At 43.6% G+C, this 26,229-nt stretch overlaps 1 protein-coding gene across 11 annotated transcripts in view; it reads left to right on the top strand.

Moving 5' to 3' along the window:
* Positions 1-5,480: 5,480 nt before the first annotated feature.
* The window catches only part of Tle1 (TLE family member 1, transcriptional corepressor), an 86,258-nt gene continuing 65,509 nt past the window's right edge, over positions 5,481-26,229 (top strand). For all 11 annotated transcript variants that reach the window (XM_052176663.1, XM_052176662.1, XM_052176664.1 and 8 more), the window contains exons 1-4: positions 5,481-5,569; positions 6,177-6,277; positions 7,620-7,683; positions 7,785-7,829. In XM_052176663.1, coding sequence (XP_052032623.1) covers positions 5,546-5,569; positions 6,177-6,277; positions 7,620-7,683; positions 7,785-7,829 — 234 coding nt within the window. In that variant the 5' untranslated portion in view covers positions 5,481-5,545. The remainder of the gene's footprint in view (positions 5,570-6,176; positions 6,278-7,619; positions 7,684-7,784; positions 7,830-26,229) is intronic.

Genomic DNA, 26,229 nt, shown 5'->3' with positions numbered 1-26,229 from the left:
TATCTTAGCCCTATAATGACTGCTTATAAACACATGTCCTTTGGGGTTGATACTTCTGTTGGAATACAGGCTTAAATAAACACATTTGTCTCCGGTTGACTGTGATGTTCTAGGGTCACAGACACAAGACTCTAATGGCCTGATTGACTGGCTTCCAGCTTCATAGTGTAGCACTTTGAGGAGTTCTCAAACAGTTTACATGAGCACTATGTGAATAGCTAATCTCTTCTAAGTTTGGGGACTTTACTGAGGTAAACAAAGGCTGGACTGCAAAAGTAATCACTGCATTTCCTCCCACCCTCCTCCCGGTTTCCAGAATTCCCTTTCTCTCCTTTCACTAGCCTGTTTTCCCAAGTTTGGTTTCCTATCCTGTGAAAGTATTGAAATTGCAAAAGAGACCTTTTTAATTATAAGTACTACAGTAATGAATTCAAGTACACTCATTTATCATAAAGGGCTTTCCCATCTGTCTCTAAAGCATACTTAGAAATGCTGTGTATTTGATAACATTAGCGCCAAGCATCTTCCACATGTTAATGTTTAGCATTTTCAGATGTCGTTGCCATTTCCCTCCTCCTTACAACTTGGTGGTGGCTACAGAAGCAGCACATTCGTCTGTGTATTTAGGAGTGCCTGTGTGGTCTCTTCCTAATTTATTTGTTCTCCTGTCCTAGGGGATCCGCCACAATCCCCCTAGGCAGGGAGATTAGGGAGTGGGGCTGTCTGCCTTTGCCCACCCTGCCCAATGAGGAAAAACAACTTCCCCAAGTCCCTCAAGTTCTTCTGGCCACTGTACAAATTGTTCTTGAGCATGGAGAGTTTCCAAAAGCCCTAATTAGCAACTCACAGCAAACATTTCTTTGCATTAGCTAATGATCCGGCCACACTTGTAAGCAAACAGAGCCAACGTATCTAATCAATGCTGAAAACCAACCAAATGACTATTAAACATCTGGATGTAATTTTCTAGTTAGAACAAAATGAAAACATATGCAGGTCCCTTTGATCTTCATCTTAACAAAGAAATTGTTGATAAAAAGCATACTGGTCAGTCAATGTGTAATTTTCATAACTTCTGCTGGTTTCTCTTCAAATGCTCCCAGTTTAATTTGGTTGGTTTCCTGCAATCTCTAATTTTACCATATTGTGTGAAACCACAAGAGATTCTTTGGATGTGTTTTTATTTGTGGTTTTACTGCTGCATGGATCTGCTACTTTTTTTTTTTTTTTTTCCTTCTCTGCCTACTCCTCTCAACCTCCTCTCTTTGGGAATGGGGTTTGAATGAAATGTTACAAGTGCCACTGAGAAAAATTTCTTGTGTACTCTACTCCTAGGTTTAAGAAAACATTTCAAAACAAACCAAACCGAAATCAACCCAGCCTGAGCATGTCGACTCCTGCTTATAATTCCATTAGTTTAGAGGCAGAGGCAGGAGTACTGTTATAAATTCAAGGCTAGCTGGGTTTAACATAGTCAGCTCCAGGCTAGCTAAGTTTATAAGCAAGACCCTGTCTCAAATGAATACATTGCAAGACAAAGGCTGGGGATGAAGCTAAGCTGGTGGAATCCTTTCCTTGCCTGCACAAACCCTGGGTGGTGGTGGCTCTCTCATAATCCTAGAAGCAGGAGAACCTGTTTGAGACCAGGCTGGACTACATGGAATCTGGTCTCAAAACAAAAGAAGACAAAATAGCTGTGATCATTTATTTCAAATGATTATTTATATTGTGTTGAAAAACTGTAATTAGCAAGTAATGAATGAAAATACGTCCATATGCGTATTACGATAAAATGAACACATTAATAAGCTTCTCCACAGAGGATGAAATGGGTATTACTTTTTTCAAGACACCTATGGAGGTGGTATATTTAACATTATTGACAGATTTCAAAACAAAGGACTAAAGGCAGATGTGGTGGTACCACAGAGATCTCAGCACTTGGCAGGCAGTGGGTAGAGGACAGCTACATATTCCAGTTTGAGGCCAATGTAGTCTACACAATGAGTTCTAAGTAAGCTGCGGTACAGAACGAGACTGTTGTGTCAAAAACACAAAAATATATACAAAAATGTGAAATATCAAAATTATAGATCTATGAACAAGACTATGTTCTTTTAAACAAGCAGGAGGTAACTGCACATACAATACTCCTTTCAAGCATACAGTTAAAGCAACTTGATTGTCCTAAATACCATCCTCTGTAACAGTTTGATGAGTTTTGCAGTATAATTATTACAGCATGCCAATCATAACAAATATGATCTTGAAAATGAAAAAGGACACAGCCCTCTTCTAATCTAATCTAAGGAAGATAACCTGAATAGCAAGATGCATTCAAAATCTAGACATCTTTATATGTGCAATCAGAGGACTTCCAATTTTAAAATACTGCATTAAAAAAAGTCCAAAGGGCTGGTTTTAAAAGGCTGTTCCTAAAAAAGGATTAATTAATCGAGAAATTTTAGTTTTTACTCACAACAAATTGGGAACTCCAGTGATTTCTGTGAACAGTTAGTGGAGAGTAAAAATGGCAAGTTGGAACTGATTTGGGGGAGTCAGCAAGTAGCAACAATTTGCTTCTGACTCTAAACCTAGTGTTTTTAAACTTAATTATCAGTGTGTTCCAGGAAGTGAAGGTACACCTGATAGGCAAAACTTTTGGATGGGACCCTGGGGAGAAAACTTCACCCTAGGCACAAGCATATAGACTCCTGGCATCCCAAGTGTTTCCAACCCAGTCTGGGAGCTGATCAAATGGAATGGCCACTGACTGCGGAAAATGATCAAATCACTAGAGAGAGGATGATTTCTCAAGAACATCAGGATTACAGGAGTTCAAAAAGTGTTGAAGTGTTCCTTTGGCCAACCCACACACCACCAAATCTAACCAAGCAAAGAGAGACTTGGTTTTCTTCTTTTTCATTTCATATTCTATGAAAACTAGTAACATAAACCTCTTCCCAATTCTATGAAAGAACCACCTCAAATTACACTGAATCAGTTTAATCATTCACTGAGGTCTACAGATTGGCTGGTGCTTTTCTTCTGTTTTTCATTTATAAGTGATACACTTACAGACATATCAGTAGTACACATGTTTAAAGAGATCATTTCAAACACCGTAATTTAGTCCATTTTTTTCAGTATTTCAAAGAAAAAGATCTGTTAATTGCAAATTCATATCTATTTCGGTAAGCTCCTTTCAGTAAGTCTTTATAAAGTAAAATAATAGGGATGGTTATATTGACGCCCCAAACTTGTTAACTAAGTTTCAACAAAAGATAAATGCTTGCCCAAGCAGTGCCTTTCTTACCAGAAAAGTTACCACCAAGAAGCTAAAACAGCATCATTCACTCGGGTTCAAATTAAAAATATCTCCACAAACTGCTTTTTAAAGAAGGCACACGTGTCACGATACTAGAGATTTTCCGCTAGAGAAATAGGATAAACAGAAACAAACAAAACCGGAGACTCAGCATTAGCTCCAGTAGTATGTCTCCTTTATTTAAAACTTCGAAATTCCTCTTAAGTCAATCCTCATTAAACAAGACCCTCAAGCTGCTTCATTTACCAATTCTCAGTGGTTCACAGGACTCTGCCAGTACAACCAAAGCAACTTGGGAGGGGGAGGGGCAGGTTTCAGGTCTCAACGCTGATTTATCCCATTGCCTTTCATTTCCAGACATTTGAAACTGACTTGTGCTTTCCAAGCAATCTCCAAAAACGCTCGGCCATTTCCCTCCTATCCAAACAGTGGAAGCATTCCAAAACCAGAACTCCGATTTCTCGCGGGGCGCATCTCCTCCGTGCGTGAGACTCGTGTGTCAAATACTGCCGGAACTTCAGGGATCTTTCCTGCTAAATGGAGACAGGTCGACCTTTCAAGAAGTGGTGCAAAATCCTTCGAAGCCGGTGCAGCGGTCCAGTCTTCCCACGATGTGCGCGCATGCTAGCTGCTGCGATACTCACGCACTTCCCATCAAAGGCACAGTTAACTTCACGTGCGTCCGTGGAACGGCAGCTCGCGGAGAAATAAGCCTCCAATAAAGTTGTGAATGGAATCATATCTTCAGAGTAGCACAAAGGGAACCAATACCGAAAAACTGCATTCTGTTCCAAGACGCATCCCTCCCCCAACAAGAAACCCCGCGGTTAATCTCTGGTACTTTCACTGAGATTTCCTGCAAGGAAAAGCGGAGCGAGCCGCAGGCTTCTGCAAACTTCAACCCCCTGCTTTTTTCTTGCCTGCCGCGCGCAGGTCGCTCGGGCTCGCGCGCACCCGCGCGCTCCCTAACTCGCCCCACGTTACTTTGATTGACAGCTCGGTCCGCCGCTCTCCTTCCCACCGACCTTCCGAAGCCGCTTGCCAATCTCGCCGTCTAGCCGCTCCCCATTGGCTGGCCTGGGCGCCCCGCAGCTCCTCGGGCACCGCGGCACTCAGAGCGCACAGGACGCGCTGGCGAAGGAGGGGCACAGGCGGGTGGGCGGGGAGACAAGGCACAGAGGCCCCTCCAGGTGGGCGGAGCGAAGGCCAACACAGGCTGCGGCCGGCCTACGTCAGTACCCCACGTTGGTGCGGCACACGCGGTTGGCTGAGCGGCTGTGGCTCCGCCCACGTCTGTGGCCGCCTGGGTGCTTGCAGCCCCCGCCGCACGGCTCGGGCGGGGTGCTGGTTTGCTAGCGAGTGTGAAACCGCGTGTTAATGTAAGCGGCGCAAGAGGCGCGGGCGGCGGCAGGAGCAGCGGCGGGGACCCCGCGTCCCGGGGCAGGAGCCGGGACTCGTCTTCGACGTGGCCCGCCGCGGAGGGAGACCGAGCGGCAGCGCGCTCTCCGTCGCGTGGACGTTTGCCTCCGGGTCGTGAGAGAACTTTGCGGTGGCAGGAGCTGGTCAGCCCTTTGCTAAGAGCCGAGGAGGGGAAGGCAGGCGCAGGGAGCGCTGGAGCCGCGGAGAGCGCACGGCGGCCTGATGCCCGGGGTAGAGGCGCGGCGGGCGGCCAAAGAGCTGCACCGGGAGCACTAGCCACGGACTGGAGGGAGGGCGCAAACTGGCGTGACTCTGCCAGGACCCCGCACGCCCCGCCGGAGACTCTGCAACGCCGGTGGACAAGCCACCGGTGACCCGGGAGCACACCGTCGTGGGGGCGGGTGACCTCCCGACCCGAGACGCGGCGCTCGCTCGCGGCTGGCTGTCTACGTGGGTTTTAGCCAAGGCGCCACCTGCGCGGCCGCCGACGCAGGGAGGAGACACACAGCTCTCCTGCATTCGTGAGCCGGCGGAAGGGAGCGCGCGGGGGGCACCGGGTGGAGGGCCACCCTAGGTTCGGGCGCCCCCGCTGCGCAGACTCGCGAGCGCGGGGCCGAGCCGCCGGCGATGTGGCCCTGAGGGCGGGGGCCGCACCCGTCGCGCCCTGGCCTTGCATCCCGAGTGCCCCGCGCGCCGGCCTGCTGCTGCGCCGCTTCGCGTTCCTCGGCGGAATTCAAGTTGGAAGTGGCGCGGAGGATAGAGCTATCCCGGAACAGAGCCGCGGCTGCCGCCAGAGCGATGTTCCCGCAGAGCCGGCACCCAGTGAGTCGCCGGCGCGGGTGGGACCTTGCCCCGCGCGGGGAGCCCACGAAGCCCAATTTCCCCTTGCCCGGCCCCCCTCCCACTGGATGTCTAGACGGGCGGACGGGCGTCGCGCAGTCACAGCCTGCTTATCCCGAGGCCGAAGTGAGCCCTGCTTTGCCCTCGCCTCGCCTGTTTACAGTAGTCAGTGCGGCCCGGTCACTCCGGGACTGGGGGCCGGAGAGGGAGTTGGCATTTCATCTCCAGGTCCCGGGTCTTTCTCGCACCGGTTGGGGAGGGGCGGCCTGGACATCGAAGCTCTGATTTGGGCCTTCTCAGCCCCCTCCGGGCCGGGTCACCCCAGAGCACTGGGCACGCACTGTCCGCACTGGAGGCAGACTTATTTCTGAGCCTTTTGAGAAATTAGGGCCCAAGGAAGATACGCTTTCTCCCTTTCTAAAGTGAACCGAGGGCTCGAGTTTGGGCCTCTGTTTTCCACCACTTCTAACTTTATTTATTTATTTTTTTGTTTTTGTTTATGTCCCATCCGCTTCTCCCTTTTACTTTTCTGCTTTCTGCCCTCATCCTCATATCTCCTCCCTTGGTCCCCCTTGCTGGTCACCTGCAGACGCCGCACCAAGCTGCAGGCCAGCCCTTTAAGTTCACTATCCCGGAGTCTCTGGACCGGATTAAAGAGGAATTCCAGTTCCTGCAGGCGCAGTATCACAGGTGCGTGTCGACCGGCTCCGGGTAGTGGTCACCTGGGGGCGGGGGGGTTGCCCCCTTCTCACACACAGCCAGGCTGCTAGGGCTGCTGTACTTAGGGCTTGTGTCCAGGCGGTGGCGTGTGGAGTCACAGTTGAGCCCTGTCATTCATGTCACCCCCCTTTCGTAGCTCTTCCTGGGCCGTCCCTTCTGTTGTCTCCTCCTCCTCCCATTGTTTCCCCCTTTGCGCATTTGTGGCTCTTCCAGGGAGTCCCTTTTCGTGTGTTTTGGAGTTGCATGAGAAACGTCAATATTTGCGCTTCGTTTATTTATTTTGCAACAGGCTGAACTGAAACATGGGTTCAATCAATGGCTCAGTCCTGGAGTGTGTGTTCAGGAAAGCAAAGCCATGTTGCAATCGCTGTTTGCCATACGAGAAAATTGGATTGTCTGAGACAAAGTCCATTAGGGAAGGCTAGATGCGTTTATCAGTGCCCATCAAGGGTGATTAGGTGGTAAGGTGTAGATAATGTGTGTGGCCCACACTCTGGGGTGTTTGGGTAGACCAGGAGACAAGAGTCACATTCACCTCTGTTCTGAGTTCGTTACGTAAAGATACCTTCTATGGATTGGTTAGTGGAAATTCTAGCTAAAGCCACCATCTATAGTGAATATTCCAGAAAAGCTACTTAGTTTTTTACTATGAGTTTTGACTCATTGGAGCTAAGCAATAACTTTGAAGGAGATTTTTACTTTTGTCATGCCGAAGAAAAGAACGGGAGGAAAAGCTTGGTGGCTTGGGTGTGAGTTTTCTTAAATTTGTCAGGGGCTTTCTGATTTTTTGACCTCTTATCTCCTTTTATATCAGCTCTCCAGAACGTGAGGCATACTTGCACACACAGTTTACTGGACAGGGGCAGAAGAACTTCAACCCACTTGGTTTCATTGCTGTAGCTGCTTGTCATACCTTGGCAGGGGCTCAGAAGGTTCTGAAAGGCGCTAGTCACTGTACGGAGTGACTTTACCAGTTAAGTTTTCAAACCTGAAGACTGCCTGTGCTGGAGAAAGCAGGCTGTGCAAAGGTGCGGTAAGAGAGGGAGGACAGCTGAGGAATCTGCTTTGATAGGATTTTCAGTTCTTGGCCTTTCTACCAGCCGAGCGTCCCCACGAACAACAAGAACAGTAGTTGGGGGTAGTCTCCATTGCCCACCTTCTTTCCCAGCATTGAATACAAAGACAGCTTTTAGGACGTTGTCCCAGCCTACAACTTTTCCACTCTGTTTTTGCTTGAAGTGCAAATATGTGAGACAGATGTTAAAACAAGTGACATAATGTTTACCTTAAGCTTCCTGTTTTGTTTTTGTAGTCTGAAATTGGAGTGTGAGAAATTGGCAAGTGAAAAGACAGAAATGCAGAGGCACTACGTGATGGTAGGTATCAGAGCCAGGGGCACCTTTCCTCTTTATGTGATACTGTGTGTGTCCTTGCTGCAAACAGGAGGTAACGACATGCTTGGTTCTTTTCTTTACAGTATTATGAAATGTCATATGGATTAAACATTGAAATGCATAAACAGGTAAGCTTTAGCTAAATCTTAAGCTGTGAAATCAGTTTATAGGATTTTACTGTACTGGCTTTGTCCTCGGTCACTGCATGTTAAGGGGTGGGTGTTAGTGGGCTATTTTTCTGCCCCTCTTTGAGTTGGTGTTAGCACTCTGCAATAAGGATTGTTTGTTTGTTCATGGTTATAAGGCTAGGTAGGTGAGATGCTTCGGAAATGCTTAGGGTAGACAGGAACTCAGCTTACCTTTCCACATGGATGGATTCCTCCTTTAAAGATCTCAGATATCTTGTGCTTCCTGGCGTTTAGATCAGTTAATATTTTCATATGTTTGTGTATAAAATGCGGGGCGTGAGGGGTACTTGGGCGTTTCTTTAATTGGATGTGATAAAGTGCATGACTTTAGAGTGCTCTTATGCTTTGGGGCTCCATAAAGTGACACTCAGCATTAGTGGCTTATTAGCAAACATGTTTTTGAAAAACTTCTCAGTTGATGCAGATTTGGAGGTGAAAAAAAAAAAACCTGTCCTTTTACGGCCAATGAGCGTGTTGGAAGGTGCCTCAGCCTTAGTGGTTTTAAAAGCAGGGAAGATTAGTGACTGGAAAGCTTTAGCAGTGACTTGCTTTTGCAAGTTCCCATAAAATTCACACTTATGGCTACTATAATGGTGTATAAAAAGAGTATTGAGCTGGAACAAGACACTAAGGACCTCATAAGAGAAGAAAAGCTAAATGATTGCTCAGCCCAAAGGACCCTCAATTGAGTACTCATTGTCTGCCAAAGAAAGCATTAATGGCAGGGGGCAAGTGTTCTGGAGATATGCTGACATTCACTTTATCAAAATGCTGGTACAATAAGTCTTTTAGAAATCGATTGACTCTTAAAAAATTATCATCAGATGAAGTTGCACAGTTGGACACGTTTCAAAGTGCAACAATACATTTCTTACTTGATGTATATGTGCTGTTTCATCTCAGACCCTTGTTTCATTAAATTAAAGAGCATGGCTGACCGGCCAGGGCATGGTGGAGAAATTGATTAGTTCAGCCTTCAGATCTTCCTTATATTCAAAGATTTTCATTAAGTAAGTTTGTTTCAGAGTTGGATTCTGCTTTTGTAACTCTGTACTCTTTGATTTTTAATTCATCGTAGATTTCATAATCTCGTATATTAGATCTGTTCTCAGATACATGTTCTCAGAGCACAAAGTTCAGAGCCTTTCCTTAGTAATGCAATGAACCTTTCATGAAGTGTTTGTTTTACTGACTTGCAAATTCTTTATGTGGGGTTGTTTTTTGGGTGTTTCTATGGCTAGTGCTAAGTTGAGGTTTTAAGTCAATGATAGCTAGAATATCTTTGGTCTATGGGTATTTAAATTAAGTGTGTAAATAAAGTTGGTGTAGGTGTTTAATTTGCATTATTTAAGTTATTCTGTAGGACACTCTTTTTTGGTATGAAATCTGAGCCCTTAGTTTTTTTCTTAAGCACATAAACTAGAAGGATTTAGTGACTCCTGTGCAATCGAACAGCAAGCACCTCTGGGTCCTGTGATAAACATTGGCCTTATTGGGTAGCAGAAAGGTGTGTAGCTCTGGGTTCTGGTGGATTTTTATTTACAATGTAGAGAAAAGGAGGAAGGAGCCAGGAGGGTAGTTTGGACCCTGGGGTGAACAAAGTTTTCTCTTGGGTTCTGTACTGTTCTGTGTTGTGCATATGTGGGGTATATACTGTCTTTTTGTATGACCCTATATGTTAATAATACCCTGTGTGTAATTTGGCCAGTCATTTGAAGTAGGAAGCTAAGATACACCATATTCTTCATAGTAAGAGTATTAAGCCCCCTGAAATTTACATTTTATTGTAAATGCTGACAGACCCTTCATTTACTAGTATGGTTTGCAAAGTAGTGCTGTAATTTAGTTTAAAGTGATCTTACATTTGAAAAACATCCTTCTGAATGTCACATGTTAATAGTAAGTTTTGAGAAGGCATTTGGTGCTGTTGGTGATCATAATTCTTATTAAAACTAGTGACGCCTGGCCCCCAGGGTGTAGCCAGGCTCAAATTGATGCTTTTTGCCGCCTGATCACCAGCATGGTCTAAGTGCTCATTATATTGTAGAGAGGGCCTTTGCAGCTCTCATTAGATTTGACAGGAATTCTCTCTAGGGGGAAACTGGGCATTAGCAAGACTCCTGACAGGCTGAAATTATTCCTGCTTTATGGCTTATAACCAAATGCTAGCAAGGCATCATCAGGGGACACAAAAAATTGTCATTTCTGACAACATCTTTGTTACTGAAGAAAGGGTAGCAATGGGGGAATTTTGCAGGGAGAGCACTTGAATGCTGCTAAGATTTGTCTCTAGTACAGCTCCTGCTTTTCCTTCCTAGCTTTCAACAGCTTTGTCAAGATCTCACCACTGACTTCTCTGTCTGGGAGTTTTAAAGTGGAAGTACATCCAAATCAAGAGCAGTATAATTGTGGTTTCCTTACTTGGTGTGGTGCCCAATGTCCATGTTTATGTTGTGTCAACACTTGCTGATATAATCTTCCCAGGACCATTTCTCCTCCATTCTGTGGCTGCTTACACAAAAGGCAGCTTATTGAGACAGTTTTTTTCCCTTAGTGATTTTAATAGGTTGCTGATGCCTTTCTCTTTCCCGTGTGGGTGGTAAATTTTATTTCCGATCAGCAGAGAGGTGGGACCAATTCGTGAGAAAGCAAGGCAATTCCGAGAACACAGACGTGTTGAAAATTACATTGAAAATAACAAGCTGGTGTGAGTCTGGGTTCAAGAGCTGATCCCCAGTGTATGAACTATAATTTTTTGTTGTGTCCTTGTGTCCCTTAATAGTCTGGGAAACAAGATGTATTGTATCACCTCTATATCTTTTCTGTATGATGATAGAGATATAAGCCTAATGTGGTGGCAGATACCTCTACCAGCTTGGCAGTAAAGCGGGGGTGGGGGGGTTGGGGGGTGGAGAGGTGGGGGGATGGGGGTGGGGGTGCAATTTTGAATCTGCTGTCAGCCAGGGTTGAGACCACCCCTCAAAGAACAGACGGATGCGGCTCTAAGTGGTGGTCTCATCTTTGACTGTATCATTTTCTGTGGTAGTCTGCCTCCTATCTGACACATTGAGAAGGCACTGGGTGGTAGGTACCTCCTTCTGCCTTGACAGCACCTGGAGATCAGTGCTCAGCATCAGGGAAACTTTAGCCCTGATTGCTTGATTCAAGAGTTTTCAGAGCTGCTTCCTGCCTTCTTCAGGCTGCCCTGGGAGTATGAAGCCAGTTGTACAATCACTTTTGGATCTTTGTCCTGACCTATATCTCCTGCTGTGTGTCTTTCCAGGTCACTTGCTCTGTGTTGATCAACGTTAAAATTTATAATGAAAAGCAGGTGGCCAGATGACTGTTTGCAAGTTAGGAAAGTGACCAGTGCTGGTTTTCAGTTATTTGGTGTTTGTGGGGATCCAGCCACTGGAAGGTAGAAAACTGTATCCTATTGAGGAGTACTGTTGTCATCCTAAATTGTATTCAAGAGCAAAATAAACATTGCAGGAATCTCGTTGAAGACTGGCAGCCAAGCAGTCACAGTTTATAACTGCTGTCTGTTAGAGCAGGCAGGATGCGCTCTGGGACTTCAGCTTGACAGTGGAAGGAAAGATGGTGATTTTTTTCAGGTTTGACTTTAGGTGAAGTCACATGGTATTTCAGCACAAACACAGTATCTTATATTGAATGAATTTTGGAGTGAAGGTATCATTCACAACTTAGATACTCGCTTTTAACTTTTCCTAGAAAACAGGTTTTTATTTGATGCCTGCATGCTTGTGAATAACTGGTAGAGATTCATTCCTTAGGTGAGGCATTTCTAGTTTTCCTATAAAATTTACCTTTGTTCTTTTTCCATTCTGTTGCTGAGGAATGACTTTGATTCCTCCTGATCCTCTGCTGCCCAATGCCCCCAGGTTCTACTATTTTAGCTGTGTGTGTTGGTTGTTTGCAGTTTCTTGTTTTGAGAATTTTAAGATATCACATTTTATTTATTTTGCCTGCCTGTATATGTGTACATTGGGTGTGCCTGGGTGTGTATGCATGCCATAAGCATTTGCATCTTAATTGGCTCCAAGATCTTTTCAAGGATGGAACCCAAGACCACTACACATGTCAGATATCTGTTCTACTATTGAGCTGTTAAAACCCTCCAACCCTGAGAGACTCCCCTCCCCCCAACAACAGGCCCAGGATGACTAGTCAGAGGGCAGCACTTAGATTTAAGCTTTACTAGGTTTAAATCACTTTGCAGTACAAAGAGAGTAGCTGTCATCAAGATTGGAGTGTCTCTTAACTTGGTTTTCATGAGCCTGGCTTGTCCTTTACAATCATAAGTTCAAAGAGATAAAGCTGGTGTGTTTAATGCCTGGAGTCTGGAGGACAAGATTAGCTTGCGGATTTTTTTTTTTTTTAAACAAAAGCAAACAGGCTTGATTTCTTATTGCATAACAGTTTTTCCCCCAGCCCTTGTCTAGTTTTTGTCTATGGCTTGTATTCGGGGAAGGGATGTGCAGAATCTGGCTAGAAAATTAAGGAGGCATCAGAAAACTAGTTATCATAATTGCTAGCTTTTAAAAAAGAAAGATTTCTATTCAGTTATATCTATGTTGGGGGTTTCTACAGTACAGCAAGTATGTTGCAACAGGTTCATGAGGATGTCAGAAAAAGGAGTTGGATCCCCTGGAGCTGGCGTTGCATGTGTTTGTGGTCCATCCTGTGTGGGTGCTGGGAACTGGGAAGCGTCTTCTGCAAGAGCTACTGCTGCTTTTTAGACGGGACCTCTGTATATCCAAGCTGGCCTCAGACAAAGAATTGGACCTGGGAAGCTCTCAGCACCTCTCCCACCTGACTGTACTGCCTCAGGCCGACCCTGAGGTCTGTCATCTGCTTCTGATACTTGGGACTGGGCATCTCATGAACAAGTTCCCAGGCCCTCAGCTTGTGCCTTTATAAAGTAAAGATGAGAAGGAATTCAAGCCTGTTACCCAGTGCACGAGCCACACTAGCACATGTTTACAGATTCGGCACTCTGTGTAAAGACTGAGGGGAGCTTTGTACTGGAGCACTTAAGATGGTCTACTAAATAGAGTTTAAGAACCACAAACAGAAAAACCTTTCTTCAGTAAACAAATCACCTCGAGTGGTATTGAAAGGTAGATTTAGTTACTGGTTTACCGACCATTATACATTTCTGTACAGTTGAGTCTTTGTTGTTTTCCTACTGTGGCTTCTAGAAGTAGATTAAATAAAGAAGCAACAGGAAGCAGTCCAGGAGACTTTGCCTCAGTCAACCCGTCCATCTCCATTGCTTACTGATAGTTTGAAAGGGTACTCCAGCTGTCCTTGAACTGTGACAAAACTGAATGTTTATACCTTTAGAGTAGCCCTTATAATTTTGTTGAAGAATTCTCTACAAGTGTATAATACAATACTTAATGTGAAAAACTGTACACTCCACCCCACATCCATGCCTTGAAACTTTGTAGTGCTTGGGATAGAACCCAAGGCCTACACATTCATAGGCAAGTATTTTACATACCCATCTGAACTTTTAACGAGTGCTAGGATATATGTGTTAGGAGGCTAAGGGTAGGTGGACACATAAGTAGGAGAAAGATTTTCTATTTTTTTCTGGGGCATGGTTTGATAGGATATTCATATATTGTTTACGGAACTTTTCCTTGTACTCCGTATGTAATACCATATAAAACTATAGTTATAGTTTCATAATTTCTCAGCTTAGACATTTATGATGTCTTTTTAAAATGATAACTACAGTTTATCTAGGAACCTGTTTTTTTGCACAGTTATTTCAAGTTTTAACATTTAAAATAGGAATTGTTTTATTTGGCCTACTTTGAAGCAACCACAGAATCATTAGAAGAATATAGCATTGACTTCTTTACCATTCAAATTTTCATAATGTTTTTTCTTAAGGTTAGGGTCGATGGTACTTTGTCTTTTTTCTTGACAAAGATGGGGTACTGATCATTTTTTGGTACAGGGAAAAAAATAAAGAGGAAAAATTCTGAATTTTTTATCAATGAAACTTAAAAACTGTGGAAGCAGTCTCACCCGGGAACAATATAACTTAACAGATGATGCTATATTTCGATTATCCTTTACAGGAGGTAAGATGAGCTTGTGCTAATGTGGGACACAGTCATGTTGTTCTGTTAACCCTCTGGAGTGCATGCAATGTTTGACTGGATTTGCTGTAGCAGCATACTGATCCAATCCGGGTATTTCCACTGTGATGCCTTGTGCATCCTGCTCACTAGGAAGTTTGAGCACAAATCACTGGATTCATTTTTTTTTTTTAACCTCCTTGCAGTCCATGCATATACTGCTGAGTTCATGTATGCATTTTGAGTGGACTGGACATTTTACATGTAGGGATGAAACTCTCTGTGCTAATGTATCAGTCTATCCTTTTGGCTTTCCCAGTGTGGCTGATTAAACACACCCTAGGACTGTCAGAGAACTGCTCTTCCGGCCTGTTAGTACCCTTGGAAATGTAGGCACTTTCACATAGTGAATGAATGCTTCAGGACTTGGGGCTTAGGGACGGTGATCTCCTTTAAGTTTTAATTGCCATTCTGCCTGTCAGTCTGCCTTCTATGTCTGCCTTTGAGTATTTTCCCCATTATTGTTCCTTTCTGTACTGCCTTTATTTTCTGTCCTGCAGCTCTCTTAATCCAGACAAATGGGTCTCTTTATGTTAATCGTTTTGGACTTTTCCTCAAGCTTCATTCACTTGGCTCCCTCAGCTTCCATCAGGTTCATTTTTACCCCAGGGCTTTCTGAGAGTTATCCCACAGCAGGTTGGCACCCCACACGTTTCAAATCTAGGTTTTTGTCTTACGCCTTGTTTATTATTCCAGCTATGTTTATTATTCCAATCTACAGTGTGCTGGTAGGTCGCTCATTAATCTTACGTTCTCAGGGGTTAAGTTATACATCCCAAACTTGATGTGGTTAGTATACTCCTATATCCCGTGATGGTTGCAACCATTTTGGATCCCCATTCTTTGGTGAGAAGTCCTTTACCAAAAACAACAGAAGAAAGCCAAGCAGTTGTGCCCATTTTTAAAGTAGCCCTATGAAACAATTCAGATCTATGAGTACGTTCATGGAACCCAGTTTAAAATCCTGAATCAGGAATAGCAACAATCATCCTCATGCTAAAATTTAAAATGAAATCTGTTCAGTTGAGCACTTAGCATTGCTCATGCTTGTTTTTTTAAAGCTCGTTTGAGACAAGGTCTTACTATGTAGCTCAGTTTAGCCTACAGCTTGCAGTGCAGACCAGGCTGGCTTTAAACTCAGAGCCTCCTGACTCTGCTTCTTAAGTAAAGACATGTTTTTTATGCCTGGGTCAATTTCTTCTCACAAGTAATCATAGCTCAAAAATCCCCAAGACTTCCAGGCTTAAGGAGCGCATAGCTGTCTGAACTAGTACATGAAGCCTTTTTTTAAAAAAATTGTTTTACTTTTATTTGTATTTAGGTGTGTATTGTTGAACTCAGGTTCAACGGACTCAGGTTCGTTCAAGAACTTACACTGCTGAGTATCTCTCCACCCCGAGCCCCTATGCTGTGGTCTTTAGTCAGGGTCTCATGTATCCTAGGCTGGAGGCAAACTCACCACGTGCCTGCCTCCGCCTTGATTGCTGCAGTTATTTATAGGTGCTGGTTATCATTCCTGGTTTTCCACTGGGCTTTGTTCATGTGGAGGCTCATCATGCTAATATATTTAGATTTGGATTTTAAAAAGGACAAAATACTTTGCTGTTGTTGAAGCCTGGAATTTAGAGCGAACTGAGTGGACCGTTGCTTGTCACTAATAGACAGGCAAGCTGGTAGTAGAATTGGTGATTAAGGTCACCAATCTTTGATTATAGCCACTGCTTTATATTTTTAACTTCTAAGTTTTTACATTCTTAAACATTTTATTATCTAAAATTAAATATTTAGAAAGGGAGAGAGTGCTTGGAGAGATGGCTTAGCAGTTAAAGGACAGGTTCACAACCATGCAGAGAAACGAGCGAGAAACACAGTGAAAACTCATTAACACTCACTTGTATGGTGCCTGAAGTCTATAAGTTAGAACATTTTGTGCTACTTGCTTGTTGTTGGTTTTGGTGTGTATAAGGGGGTTAGGGGTGGAATGGTCTTAACCTAGCCAAGGCTGGCCTTAAAGCTAACTATTTTGCTAACTCCTGATCCACTTGCTTCATCTCCTAAGAGCTTGCATTATCCGTTTGAAGAAAGAGTGGATCTGGAGAGTTAAGTTGTGGGCTTGGTAGATGACAGGGCCTTACTCTTTCAGCTGGCGTTAGTGGGATTTGATGTGAAGAAGGGGTCTTCGTGTGTATGTTAGGAGCTCTATCTTAATGGGTCCTTTTTTTCAAGTAAACTTATCCTTGTGCTTCAGCATGTTCAAATTACTGACTTATATAGTGTTAAGGCGCTTTTCTTCCCCAGAACATAGATTGGTACTTAAATAGGAAGGCTCATTTGGGAAGATGGCCCAGTGAAGTACTTTCTATGTAACCTGGCTTTGGATCTCCAGCAGTAACCACTGTTCTGTGCTGTGCCCCTGTAGTGTTAACCTGTGTGTGTGTGTGGAGGGGGTGGGGGGGAGCGAGTTGGAGGCAATTAGCAGTGTGCAAGGTGGAGAACTGGGGACTGAGCTTTTTTCTTTAGCCCAGTCAGTAAGTTATAGGTTCAGTGCAAGACATTACCTAAGAAAAAAGGATGAAAAATGACTGATGGAAACACTCACTATCCACCCGGTCCCCTCAGTCCACATGCACGTGGCCACCTTCCTCACTCCCCATCTCCAAGGCCCCATGCAAAGGAAATGCCAGACTGTGTGCCATACCAGACCTCCAGCCACCTTGCTTTTGGCCCCCTTAATGGATCTTTAAGGAACCTTTAAGCCTACAGTGTTTGCTGGGGAAACATTGTTTTATTACTAATAGTCAGTAAAGGTATGTTCTGTCATTCTTTTGCAAAATGAAGCTAATTTTGAAATTTGTGTGTATGTGAAAAGTGCCCTACTTGAAGATTTCAGTTCTAGAGGGTGAAAGGAGTATGAAGTGCTAAGGAGGCTCCCTGGATGGGGGAGCACAGTGGTCTCCCTGAGGCTAGGTTCCCAGACAGCAGGTTGGCTCTAAGAGCCAAGCTTTTGTTTATTCCCTGCACCCTCTTATGCCGTGAGCAAATAGTGAGTCGGAGCTACATAGAATTGTGGTGTCCAGTGGCGTATTGACAGGCTCGGATAGAGAAGAAACTGCATCAGGGAGGTAAACCGTAAATATATTACAGCACGCAAGTGACTTGCCGATACTGCTTGTTTCGCAGTTTGCAAGGGCAATGGCAGTATGGATTTTTGAATTAGAAGGGAAGGGCTGTTCTTTCTCTGTGCAGGAACATCTACGTGATGTCTGGGGAGGAAATTGATTTGGAGAACAGAATGCAAGCTGCCTTTATGCCATGTGAAAAGCTTCTATAGATTCATGAGTGAAAACAAAACGGTTAACTTAGGGGTAGGAAAGGGTGTCCAGAATGGAAAGGGATGGAGGAAAGACATCCTGCCCACATACAGCCTACAGTTAAAGTGCTTGCTCCACTCAGAGATTGTTGTGGTTGTGGTTGTTTCTGTTGTTTGGTACATGGAGCCCTAATAGCCCCCAATTCACTATGAAGGCTGGAGTTGAACTCTTGAATACCGGTTTCCACCTTAAAAGGATTGGGATTATAGGCATGTGGCATCTTTTACACCTATTTTTTCCTCCCTCCCTCCCTCCCTCCCTCCCTCCCTCCCTCCCTCCCTCCCTCCCTCCCTCCCTATCAATCATGATTTTTCTGAGATGAGCTGTACCATTATAGCTGAACTAACTCAAGATCACTTCGTCCTCCCCAAGCCTATGTTACTGTAGTAAGCTACCATGCCCAGTTCAGATCTTAATATTTTGGTTGCCAAAGGTTCTTGTTTCATTACTGTGTGTAGGCTTTATTGGCGTTAGGGTAACTGCTGAGTCCTTTAGCCATGTAGCTTCTTGGAAATTACTCTGCAAGAACTTTCTATCAGTTCCCTCTTCTTTGTGGTGGATATTAATTGCATTACTTCCAATATTCCGTATGTAAGAATACCGGACAAGTAAAATTGGTGGTGACCAAAGCAGCTCCCCACAGATAGTCATTCGCAGGGGGAGGGCTGTTATCAAGTCTGGTAGCGGCTCTTATATACTCCGTACACACTCTTGGCCTTCTATTTCCATCTTGTGTCTGTCTTTCAATCCTGGCATTCTTTTCTCTGTCTGAATTCACTTCATTTTTCTCATTGTAATTGTAAAGTCTTATTTTATTGACTTCCTCCTTTGATCATAAGCATTAAAAACCAAAATGCATCTCTTGTTGGCTGCCTCCACTCTTTAAAAATTATAAAATCATTAAAAATGACAAACATACACCAGCCAGCAGTATAGCTCTCAAGTATTTAAAAGTGGGTTGAGTTTTTGTTTTGCTTTCCATTTATAAAGATGGATGAACAATAAATAAGACTTGGTTCATTTTATAGAAGTGAGATTCAACAGGACAAATGGTAGAAGAGGTGTGTAAGTGTGTTTTAATGTAACAAAACTAACTATGAAATTGAGAAGAAATTGTCTCCTGAAGATAAAAAGGTTTGTTTGCATAGTTACTAGGGTAAGTGGTATGGCTAGAGAAAGTTTTAAACGTTGAAACAGGAATGTGTGTGTATTATGTGTGCATGTGTGTGTTTGTGTAGCTGGTACTGTCTGCATGTGGTTTTGTTTTTGATATGTAATCTGTAAAGTGCTGTGTAGAAGACTGGTATAATTACTTTTCTTTATCTATCACAGGTCTTGAGATGTTGGTTGACTTGACAACTGTTGCCTAAATGTTAATATTGGGAGAACCAAAAACAAGAACAGCAAAGATCCAAGGGCAGAGAAAAGTATTACCTTTGAGAGTGGCTGCAGATATTTATTGTCATTATTTTGAGATGGGGTCTTGCTCTGCTAATTACCCAAGTTAGTCATGAATTCCCAAGGTCCATGAGCCCCCTGCCTCAGTTTACCTAGTAGCTACAGACATGGACCACTGCTTCTAGCTGACATGCTGAAAGTTGAGGATTTTAGGTTTGATAAGTACTTAGGATGAAGAAGGGCATAGCCCAGTAGGCCTGTTCTCAGGGGCTGAGGAGTGAGTAGCCCAGCTGTCTGTAGAGGAAGCACTGGTTGTTAACAGGTGCTTTGACTTGCCAGCTGGCTGGGGTTTCAGAGCCTTCCCGTTTGTAAACAGGCTTATTACTCTCTCATGTTTTTGGGCCATGAGCTTCCTTGGCGCCAGTGTCTACACAACTGTAGAGAAGACTGGAATTGGCCTTCTGAAGTTTATCGACCGCCCATACTTTTTAGCTGACCAAAGGCCAAAATCATACTGCTAAATTCAAGAGGGGAACTGCTGACTTTTGAACCTAGTAAGAAACCTATTTCTTATTGACAGACAACCTTGGGTGTTGAGGTACTGTTGAAGTAAATGAAGGATATTTTGACTATTGCTATCTCTAAGGGAACCTAGAGTTTTCCTGCTAGTTGTTATATTTGTATTCATTTCTATTTCTTGATTGATTTACAAAGAACTTGACTCAGTTCCCTTAAAAGCCCAGAGTTCCCCGGCAGTGTTTTTTAAACAAGACCTTTAGCTATTGCTTTGGCCATATGTAGCACGGGTTCAATATATAAAAAGTGATTTAAAATAAGTTTTTCTCATCAGCTTCTGGGATTACTCTTGTCCTTGTTAGTTTTCCTCACTGCTGAGATTGACATTGCTCATTGGTTTTTATGGAGTGAGTGCCATTATTGCTTCTTAGACTCAGGCAGAGTCAGTGAAGAGCTTTTTGAGTAGACTTTGCATTGCGAGAATATTAGTATTGACACTGTTTATAATCTGGAGTATAGTTGGAAGACCAGATTCTGCTGTTTGTCCCCTACTAGTTAATATGGCTGCACAGGGGAGATGAATGTGGCTCCTTTTCCAAGTCTATTACTCAGGAGGACTGTAAATTTGATTGGCTGTTACAATTCTAGCAGAATCATTCGATTTGAGAGCAATAGAAAGATAAGATATCCAATTACTCAAATGATTTGCAGGGTTAGCCAACGTTGTCATGGAGACATGAGTTGGAACAAATTAAATTTTAAGCAATAAAATAATCTTAAAGCCCGTCTGGGAACAAGAAAATTTGGCAGTAGCACTTACCTCAATTGAATCTTAGCTTGACACGATGTTGTTTGACATTGATATACTGTGGGGGCCTAAACATACATACATATATATAAATGTATTTATGATACATTATCTTTAAAAAATAGCCAGCTAAACCAGTGAAGGAAAATATTGATATAAAATCAAGGGGCATGAACATTTATTCTGTGGCTTAAAGGATAATTGGCCTTAGGTTCCTAAGATATTTTATATTTAAGGATTTAAATGCCTTAAAGATAAAGTGGCTTTAATCAGACATTTTAAGAAAAGATTGATTTAGCAGCCACATGAGTTTCAGGACTGCTCTGCTCCTGTGTGCTTGTAAATGTAGTAGAAATTCTGGGGTTGCCTCTTAGTGGGGGTGGAGGCGTGAGTATGCCTATGTCTATGTGCACAATTGAGACTTTGGCGTATACTGTGCTGAAGGTGCATGTTTGTATTTGCTAAGTTTTCTACTTTGTGGTGTCACTTGCAGACTGGAGAACTGTTCCAAACTGGAGCTGATGATCTAAAACCCAAGTAAGCACTGGCTGGAGGTCTAGAAGTTATTCCCCTTATTACTACAGCGTTTAACTGGTTCTGGTTTGTGCCCTGGATTTGTAACCAGCGAAATGCCCAGAGGCACAGTGGCGGGCGGACCTTTTACCCACATGCCTGTTAGGTAGATGGAGATGAAAACTGGTCTGAGGTTGAGCCATTTGCCACATTCTCACAGCCTTCGATTTTCCTCTCATCCTAACCACAGATCATCTCAAATGATTCAGTAATGACCAAAGTGCAATATTGACCTTTATTCCCCGTGGATTACTGTGTTTCACAGTCCAAATGACAGGAAGTCTATTCAGTCCTGCAGGAGGAGTGCAGCGTTATTGAGTCAGCCTGGCCCTGTGGGAACCACACAAGTGCAGACCAGTGTAACAGAATACTGGGTTAAATTTGCTTTCTGATGCTCTGGGAAATGAGAGCTGGCATGGCCTGGAACCCACACGGTTAGTGAGAGAATATCTGGGATGTTTTCTGAAAACACCCACATGCATTGATTTGTCTGCTTTTAAAGTAACTTGTGACTTGGGTCTGGCCTTGATGTACATTTCTCTCATTTCTGTCATCTGGGTTGCTGTTATTTCTATTGCACTTCCCCTAGGATGACAATGTAAAACCGTGTTTCATAATTACAAATGGGCATGACCATGCATTTGGGGACTGTCTGTTTTCTTAGGCATAATTATTCTTATGTATATTTTGGTTAATCGTTTAGCCAAATATCCCATCTCTTCTATGCAACATCTAATTTTTTTTCAGAAGGCAGGTGGGGTGTTGTTACCTGGGAAGACTAATTTTTTTTTAAGATTGGATTACTGTATAGTTTATATTTCAGTGTTGTGACTCCTGCTCACATAAAGCACTGATTTAATTTGTAGTTAAAGTATAATTCTCAGCTGGGCGGTGGTGGCGCACACCTGTAAACCCAGCACTCTGGGAGGCAGAGGCAGGCAGATTTCTGAGTTCGAGGCCAGCCTGGTCTACAGAGTGAGTTCCAGGACAGCCAGGGCTATATAGAAAAGCCCTCTCTCGGAAAAACAAAAACAAAACAAAACAAAAAAAAAACCCAAAAACTAAAGTATAATTCTTGATTCCTTCCCTTAAGAGAAGTTGCATCAGTAGCCAGTAGATCTGTATATACCCAAGTCACTGTGCAGCCTTTCTTCTAAATAGTGAAGTTTTCTGGGGGTTATGCTTTGGAAATTTTTAGTTTTTAAAATTTGTTTTAAAATGCTTTGGGAAATGTTTTTCTTGGCCAGGTGTCTCTTCAGAGTGGTTCCTACCTTGCAGCCCTTGTACGGGCTGGGTGCAGCTGCTACTAGTCGTCAGACCCTGATACTAGCATGGGAGGAACTCCCCTGCTTGCTCCCTGCACGTCTGTCTTCTGGATACTCTGGAGCTTGCCTGGCCTGTTTTCTGATATGACTGTTCCTGTCTGATAGCTCAGCCTGGGAAAAGGAAAGATAGTTCAGGGGCTGGGTTTCTCCAACTAAAATTGAGTAACACATATACATGTCACAGGCATAAACACTCTGCTAGGCCATGGCTGTCCTTGGTCTGGGTCTTGGAGTTGGAGTAGTAGCTTTTCCTGAGATGCCTCTTGGGAAGAGCAACTGCTACCTTGTGTGAACAGGTAATTTAGTTATATATGGCATGTTTATAAAGTTAGGAAACCACTGGCCCACGGTTGCATCCACCATCCAAGATTTCAGTGTGTTAAGGAAGCACATGTACAAAACTGTTTTCCCATTGATGGCCAAGATGAAAACCATATGGTAAAGAGCCTTTGCTGTGTTACAATGGACAGTAAAACACAGAGGTCACAGCTGTCTGGAGGTTAATGAGCACCAACCAAATATAAGTGATCTGGGCCTCAGTGATTGCTGAAGTAAAGGGAATGTTGTTTGAATCATTGCAGTGTACTCCACCTTGTCAGAGAGATACTTCTGCCTTTCAGCCAGTGTTTGACTTCGTGTCCTTGTGTGGAATCTTAGTTGGCAGGTCGTGTTTTGGTTTTGCAGTTTCGATTCTAATCTTCTGGGGATGATGATGGTGATGTTGTCGTTGATGTCGATGGTGTCGTCATTATTGGCTTTTCTTCCTGTTAATCTTGCTGTAGGTATTTTGCTTTAAGGGCACCAGAAACTGTCTGCATTTCCATTCTGTAACAAGTCAATATGATTTCATGTGAACAGGCCCTCTATGAACTCTGTAACAAGGGTTTCTGAGTAATAGAAACGAGCCAGTTACAAGCCTGAACAGCTGTGATGCTTTTGTCAAAGATGCAGCTTTACCAATGTGACAAATTAAAGCCCAAATGTTCTGCTTGGCAACAGTTGGGTCAAAACATTTAAATCATTAATTAGAAGGAGCTGAATGGGGGTGGGAGGTTGGGGGAGTGCAACTTACACAAATACATCACACGCTCAGACCTCATCTTAGAAAGTGCAACTGAATTCTTTGGGGGGAAAATGAGGGCAGCCCTCACCCTCAAGTGGGGCCTGACAAGCTTGTCATTTGCAAATAAATCAAAAGCCCATCATTGCAGGAAGGAGACCCAGTGAATAGAGTTGCTTTGTCATTCTTTGATGAGCCCCACACTCAAGCCTGCTATTAAAAATGAATGCATTCAAGAGGCTCTGCATTAAGAATATAAACAATTAAGGGTCCTTGAGCTGCTCTGCTGAGAGCTCCTGAAGGGAAGAGATGGCAGAGCTTTCTGCATCCTGCCTCCAGAGCCAGAGAATGGGAGCAATTAGCGTTGCTGTCTCCATCCAGGCAGCCTTGGGCACTTCTTTTTCTTTCTTCCCTTCTCTGAACCCCTCCTTGTTTTCAGAGAGGCTGAGGGTAAGGATGAGCACTGAAAGAGATTGCTGAGCCCACTTGGAAAGGCTCACGTTTGTCAAGTGTAGAGGCTGCCAAGTGACAGGGAGAGGGAACATAACTGTATTATCTGCAGTAACTGTGGGCTGTCCCACCAAAGCTTTCTCTCCTTTGGTGTTCTTGGTTTTGTTTTATTAAAGGTTTTAAGAAGGTACATTTATATTGCCACGGGAGTCGGGGGCAGTACTGAATAAACAGTACCTGAGATTACACAGAAAACAAACGCGATTGTGGGCCCTGGGTTTGTGCTCTTGTCTTGGTCTTGTTTCATGGAACTGTAAAGAAGGCTGCTCGTATGCTATAACAAGGTTTTGGAGAGACTTCTGAATGTGCTACCAGGTTGTTCTGACCTTAGGCTAGTTATTTTAACCTTCGAGTCCATTTCCAGGAGGAATTGGTTTGAAATTTAGAGAGCTGTCACAGGGCCAGGCTGGAGCTAAGCAACTGGTGCTGTGCAGCTGAGTGGTATTGGATGGAGGTAGTAGATATAACAGTGACTCTTGAGTGAACCCACAACTCTAGGAGCACCTAGGAACTGGAGCCCTGGAGTTAAGGGAGTTGCTCTGGAGATCCCAATTAGACACCACTGGTTACCTCTGTGTGAAGATAACCCAACTGGCAGTGCTATTGCCTGGGGGTGCAGTATGTGCTAGGCTGTAGTTCATTCCTGGAATATAATAAGAAAATCAGTTCTACATCCTTTTAATTTAGACTTGTCCAATATGTCAGTTACTTTACTGACATTAAGTGTATTTTAAGCAGCAGCCTACTCCAGTGTGTTAGGATTTTTGATAACCTTACTGATTCCTGAACATGTTAATACCAGGGGTTACAATGTGAAGCCACAAAGTGGGAAATACGCCAAAGGTTGCTCTTTCCTGAAAACAGGCCGGCACCACTGGTGAGATTTGGCGTGCAGTGTAAATAGCATTGTGGGGGCAGTTTGTAGACATAGAGACTGAACTAACTTGTCAGTATTATCTCCAGGGACTAGAGAAGCATTTATGGATTGTGCTGCCCAGGAGGGGAAGAGACTGATACTAGTGTAACGTTCTTTGTGGTGAAGATAGTGATTGTAGCTTGCTTTATAAGAGTGTAAGTTGTAGTTGTAGTTCATAGTTCATAGTTGGAGTTGCTTATAAAATTCATGTTCTGGCATGCAGAGCCTTTTGGTCAGAGCAGTGAGAGTACCATGTCTTTACAGGTCACAGGACCTACTTCTTATGATGCCATTAGCTGAGGGTGAAAAGGCTTATTTTGATTGTCTGTTTACCCAATTGCATTGCTTTCCAAATAAGACTTGAGCTTATCACCTTTGGGTATGCGGCTTCTAATCTTCCTTTCCTGTGTTTGTAAATCATTTTTTAAGTGTTAATATCTATATTCATAGTGCTTTGAGGATGGACAGAGAGGCAGGTATATAAATAATATCAGGGATTGCTAACATACATGCTCTCTGGGTTGTGGGGTTGACAGCTTTATTTTTCTTTATTTTTCTTTTTTTTTGTTTTTTTGAGACAAGGTTTCTCTGTGTAGCCCTTGCTGTCCTGGAACTCACTCTGTAGTCCAGGCTGGCCTCAAACTCAGAAATCCGCCTGCTTCTGCCTCCCAAGTGCTGGGATTACAGGCATGCGCCACCACTGCCTGGCTCAGCTTTATTTTTCCTAACAAATAAATAACAAATCGAAATAATCAGTTAAGAGCAGTGTTCAGAAAGTGAGGTTGAGGGAGTCACGAATATTCTTACCGTACAATATAATCACTTTTTGTTTGGGATATTAGCTTGCAGTGCCTAACTACACACATGCGCGTGGATGTACACACTACTACAAGGTTTCTGGTCCTCCTTTACTCCAGCTAGTGAATGTAGTGGCCATTTTAGAATCATCATTCATACATATTACTTTCTATGTATGAGAGTTGGCATGTATTTGGCCATTACTTTAATATTAGAAAGTTTATTTATCAGGAGGTAAATATTAGGTTTTTCAAAATGTGGGATGGTTGTAATGTGTTGAACCAATCCATATCCTTACCCCACAACCCATTGCTTTGAAACCAGCTCTGCAGTGAATTTTTCTTTCAAATTTTCACTGCAAATGCTTTGCAATTTGAACTATTTCCTTAGATGTAAGAGAGCAATTCCAGGTTTGGATAATTTTCTGCTTTTGAAGCACCTTTTATCTCTTTTCCAAGACCAACTGCCCTGGGAACCCAGGGGTGTAGCTCAGTAGCACACGATAGCATCAGTAATACTGTCAGACCTTGGAGCTTCCCTTTGAAGGAGATCACAATTTGGGCCTGTCACCAAACCTCCTCTCTCTCAGTCTCTTCTCCATTTTTGTCCCTGCAGTTCTTTTAGACAGGAAAAATTCTAGGTCAGAGTCGTTGACTGGGATGGCAACCCCATCCCTCTGCTTGATGCCCTGTCTTCTACTGGATATATTCTACAAGTTCCATCTCCTCACTGTTGGGCATTTCATCTAAGGCCCCTCCCTTTGAATCCTGAGCATCTCTCACCTCCCAGGCCTCTGGTACATTCTAAAGGGTCTCCCTGCCTCCTATTCCCTGAGGTTGCCTGTTTCCATTCTTTCTGCTGCTCCTCAGGGCTTCACTCCTCTTTCTCC

The sequence above is a fragment of the Apodemus sylvaticus genome, chromosome 3 (assembly GCF_947179515.1).
Source record: "Apodemus sylvaticus chromosome 3, mApoSyl1.1, whole genome shotgun sequence".
Taxonomy (NCBI): domain Eukaryota; kingdom Metazoa; phylum Chordata; class Mammalia; order Rodentia; family Muridae; genus Apodemus; species Apodemus sylvaticus.
This window is presented reverse-complemented; position numbering and strand designations above follow the sequence as displayed.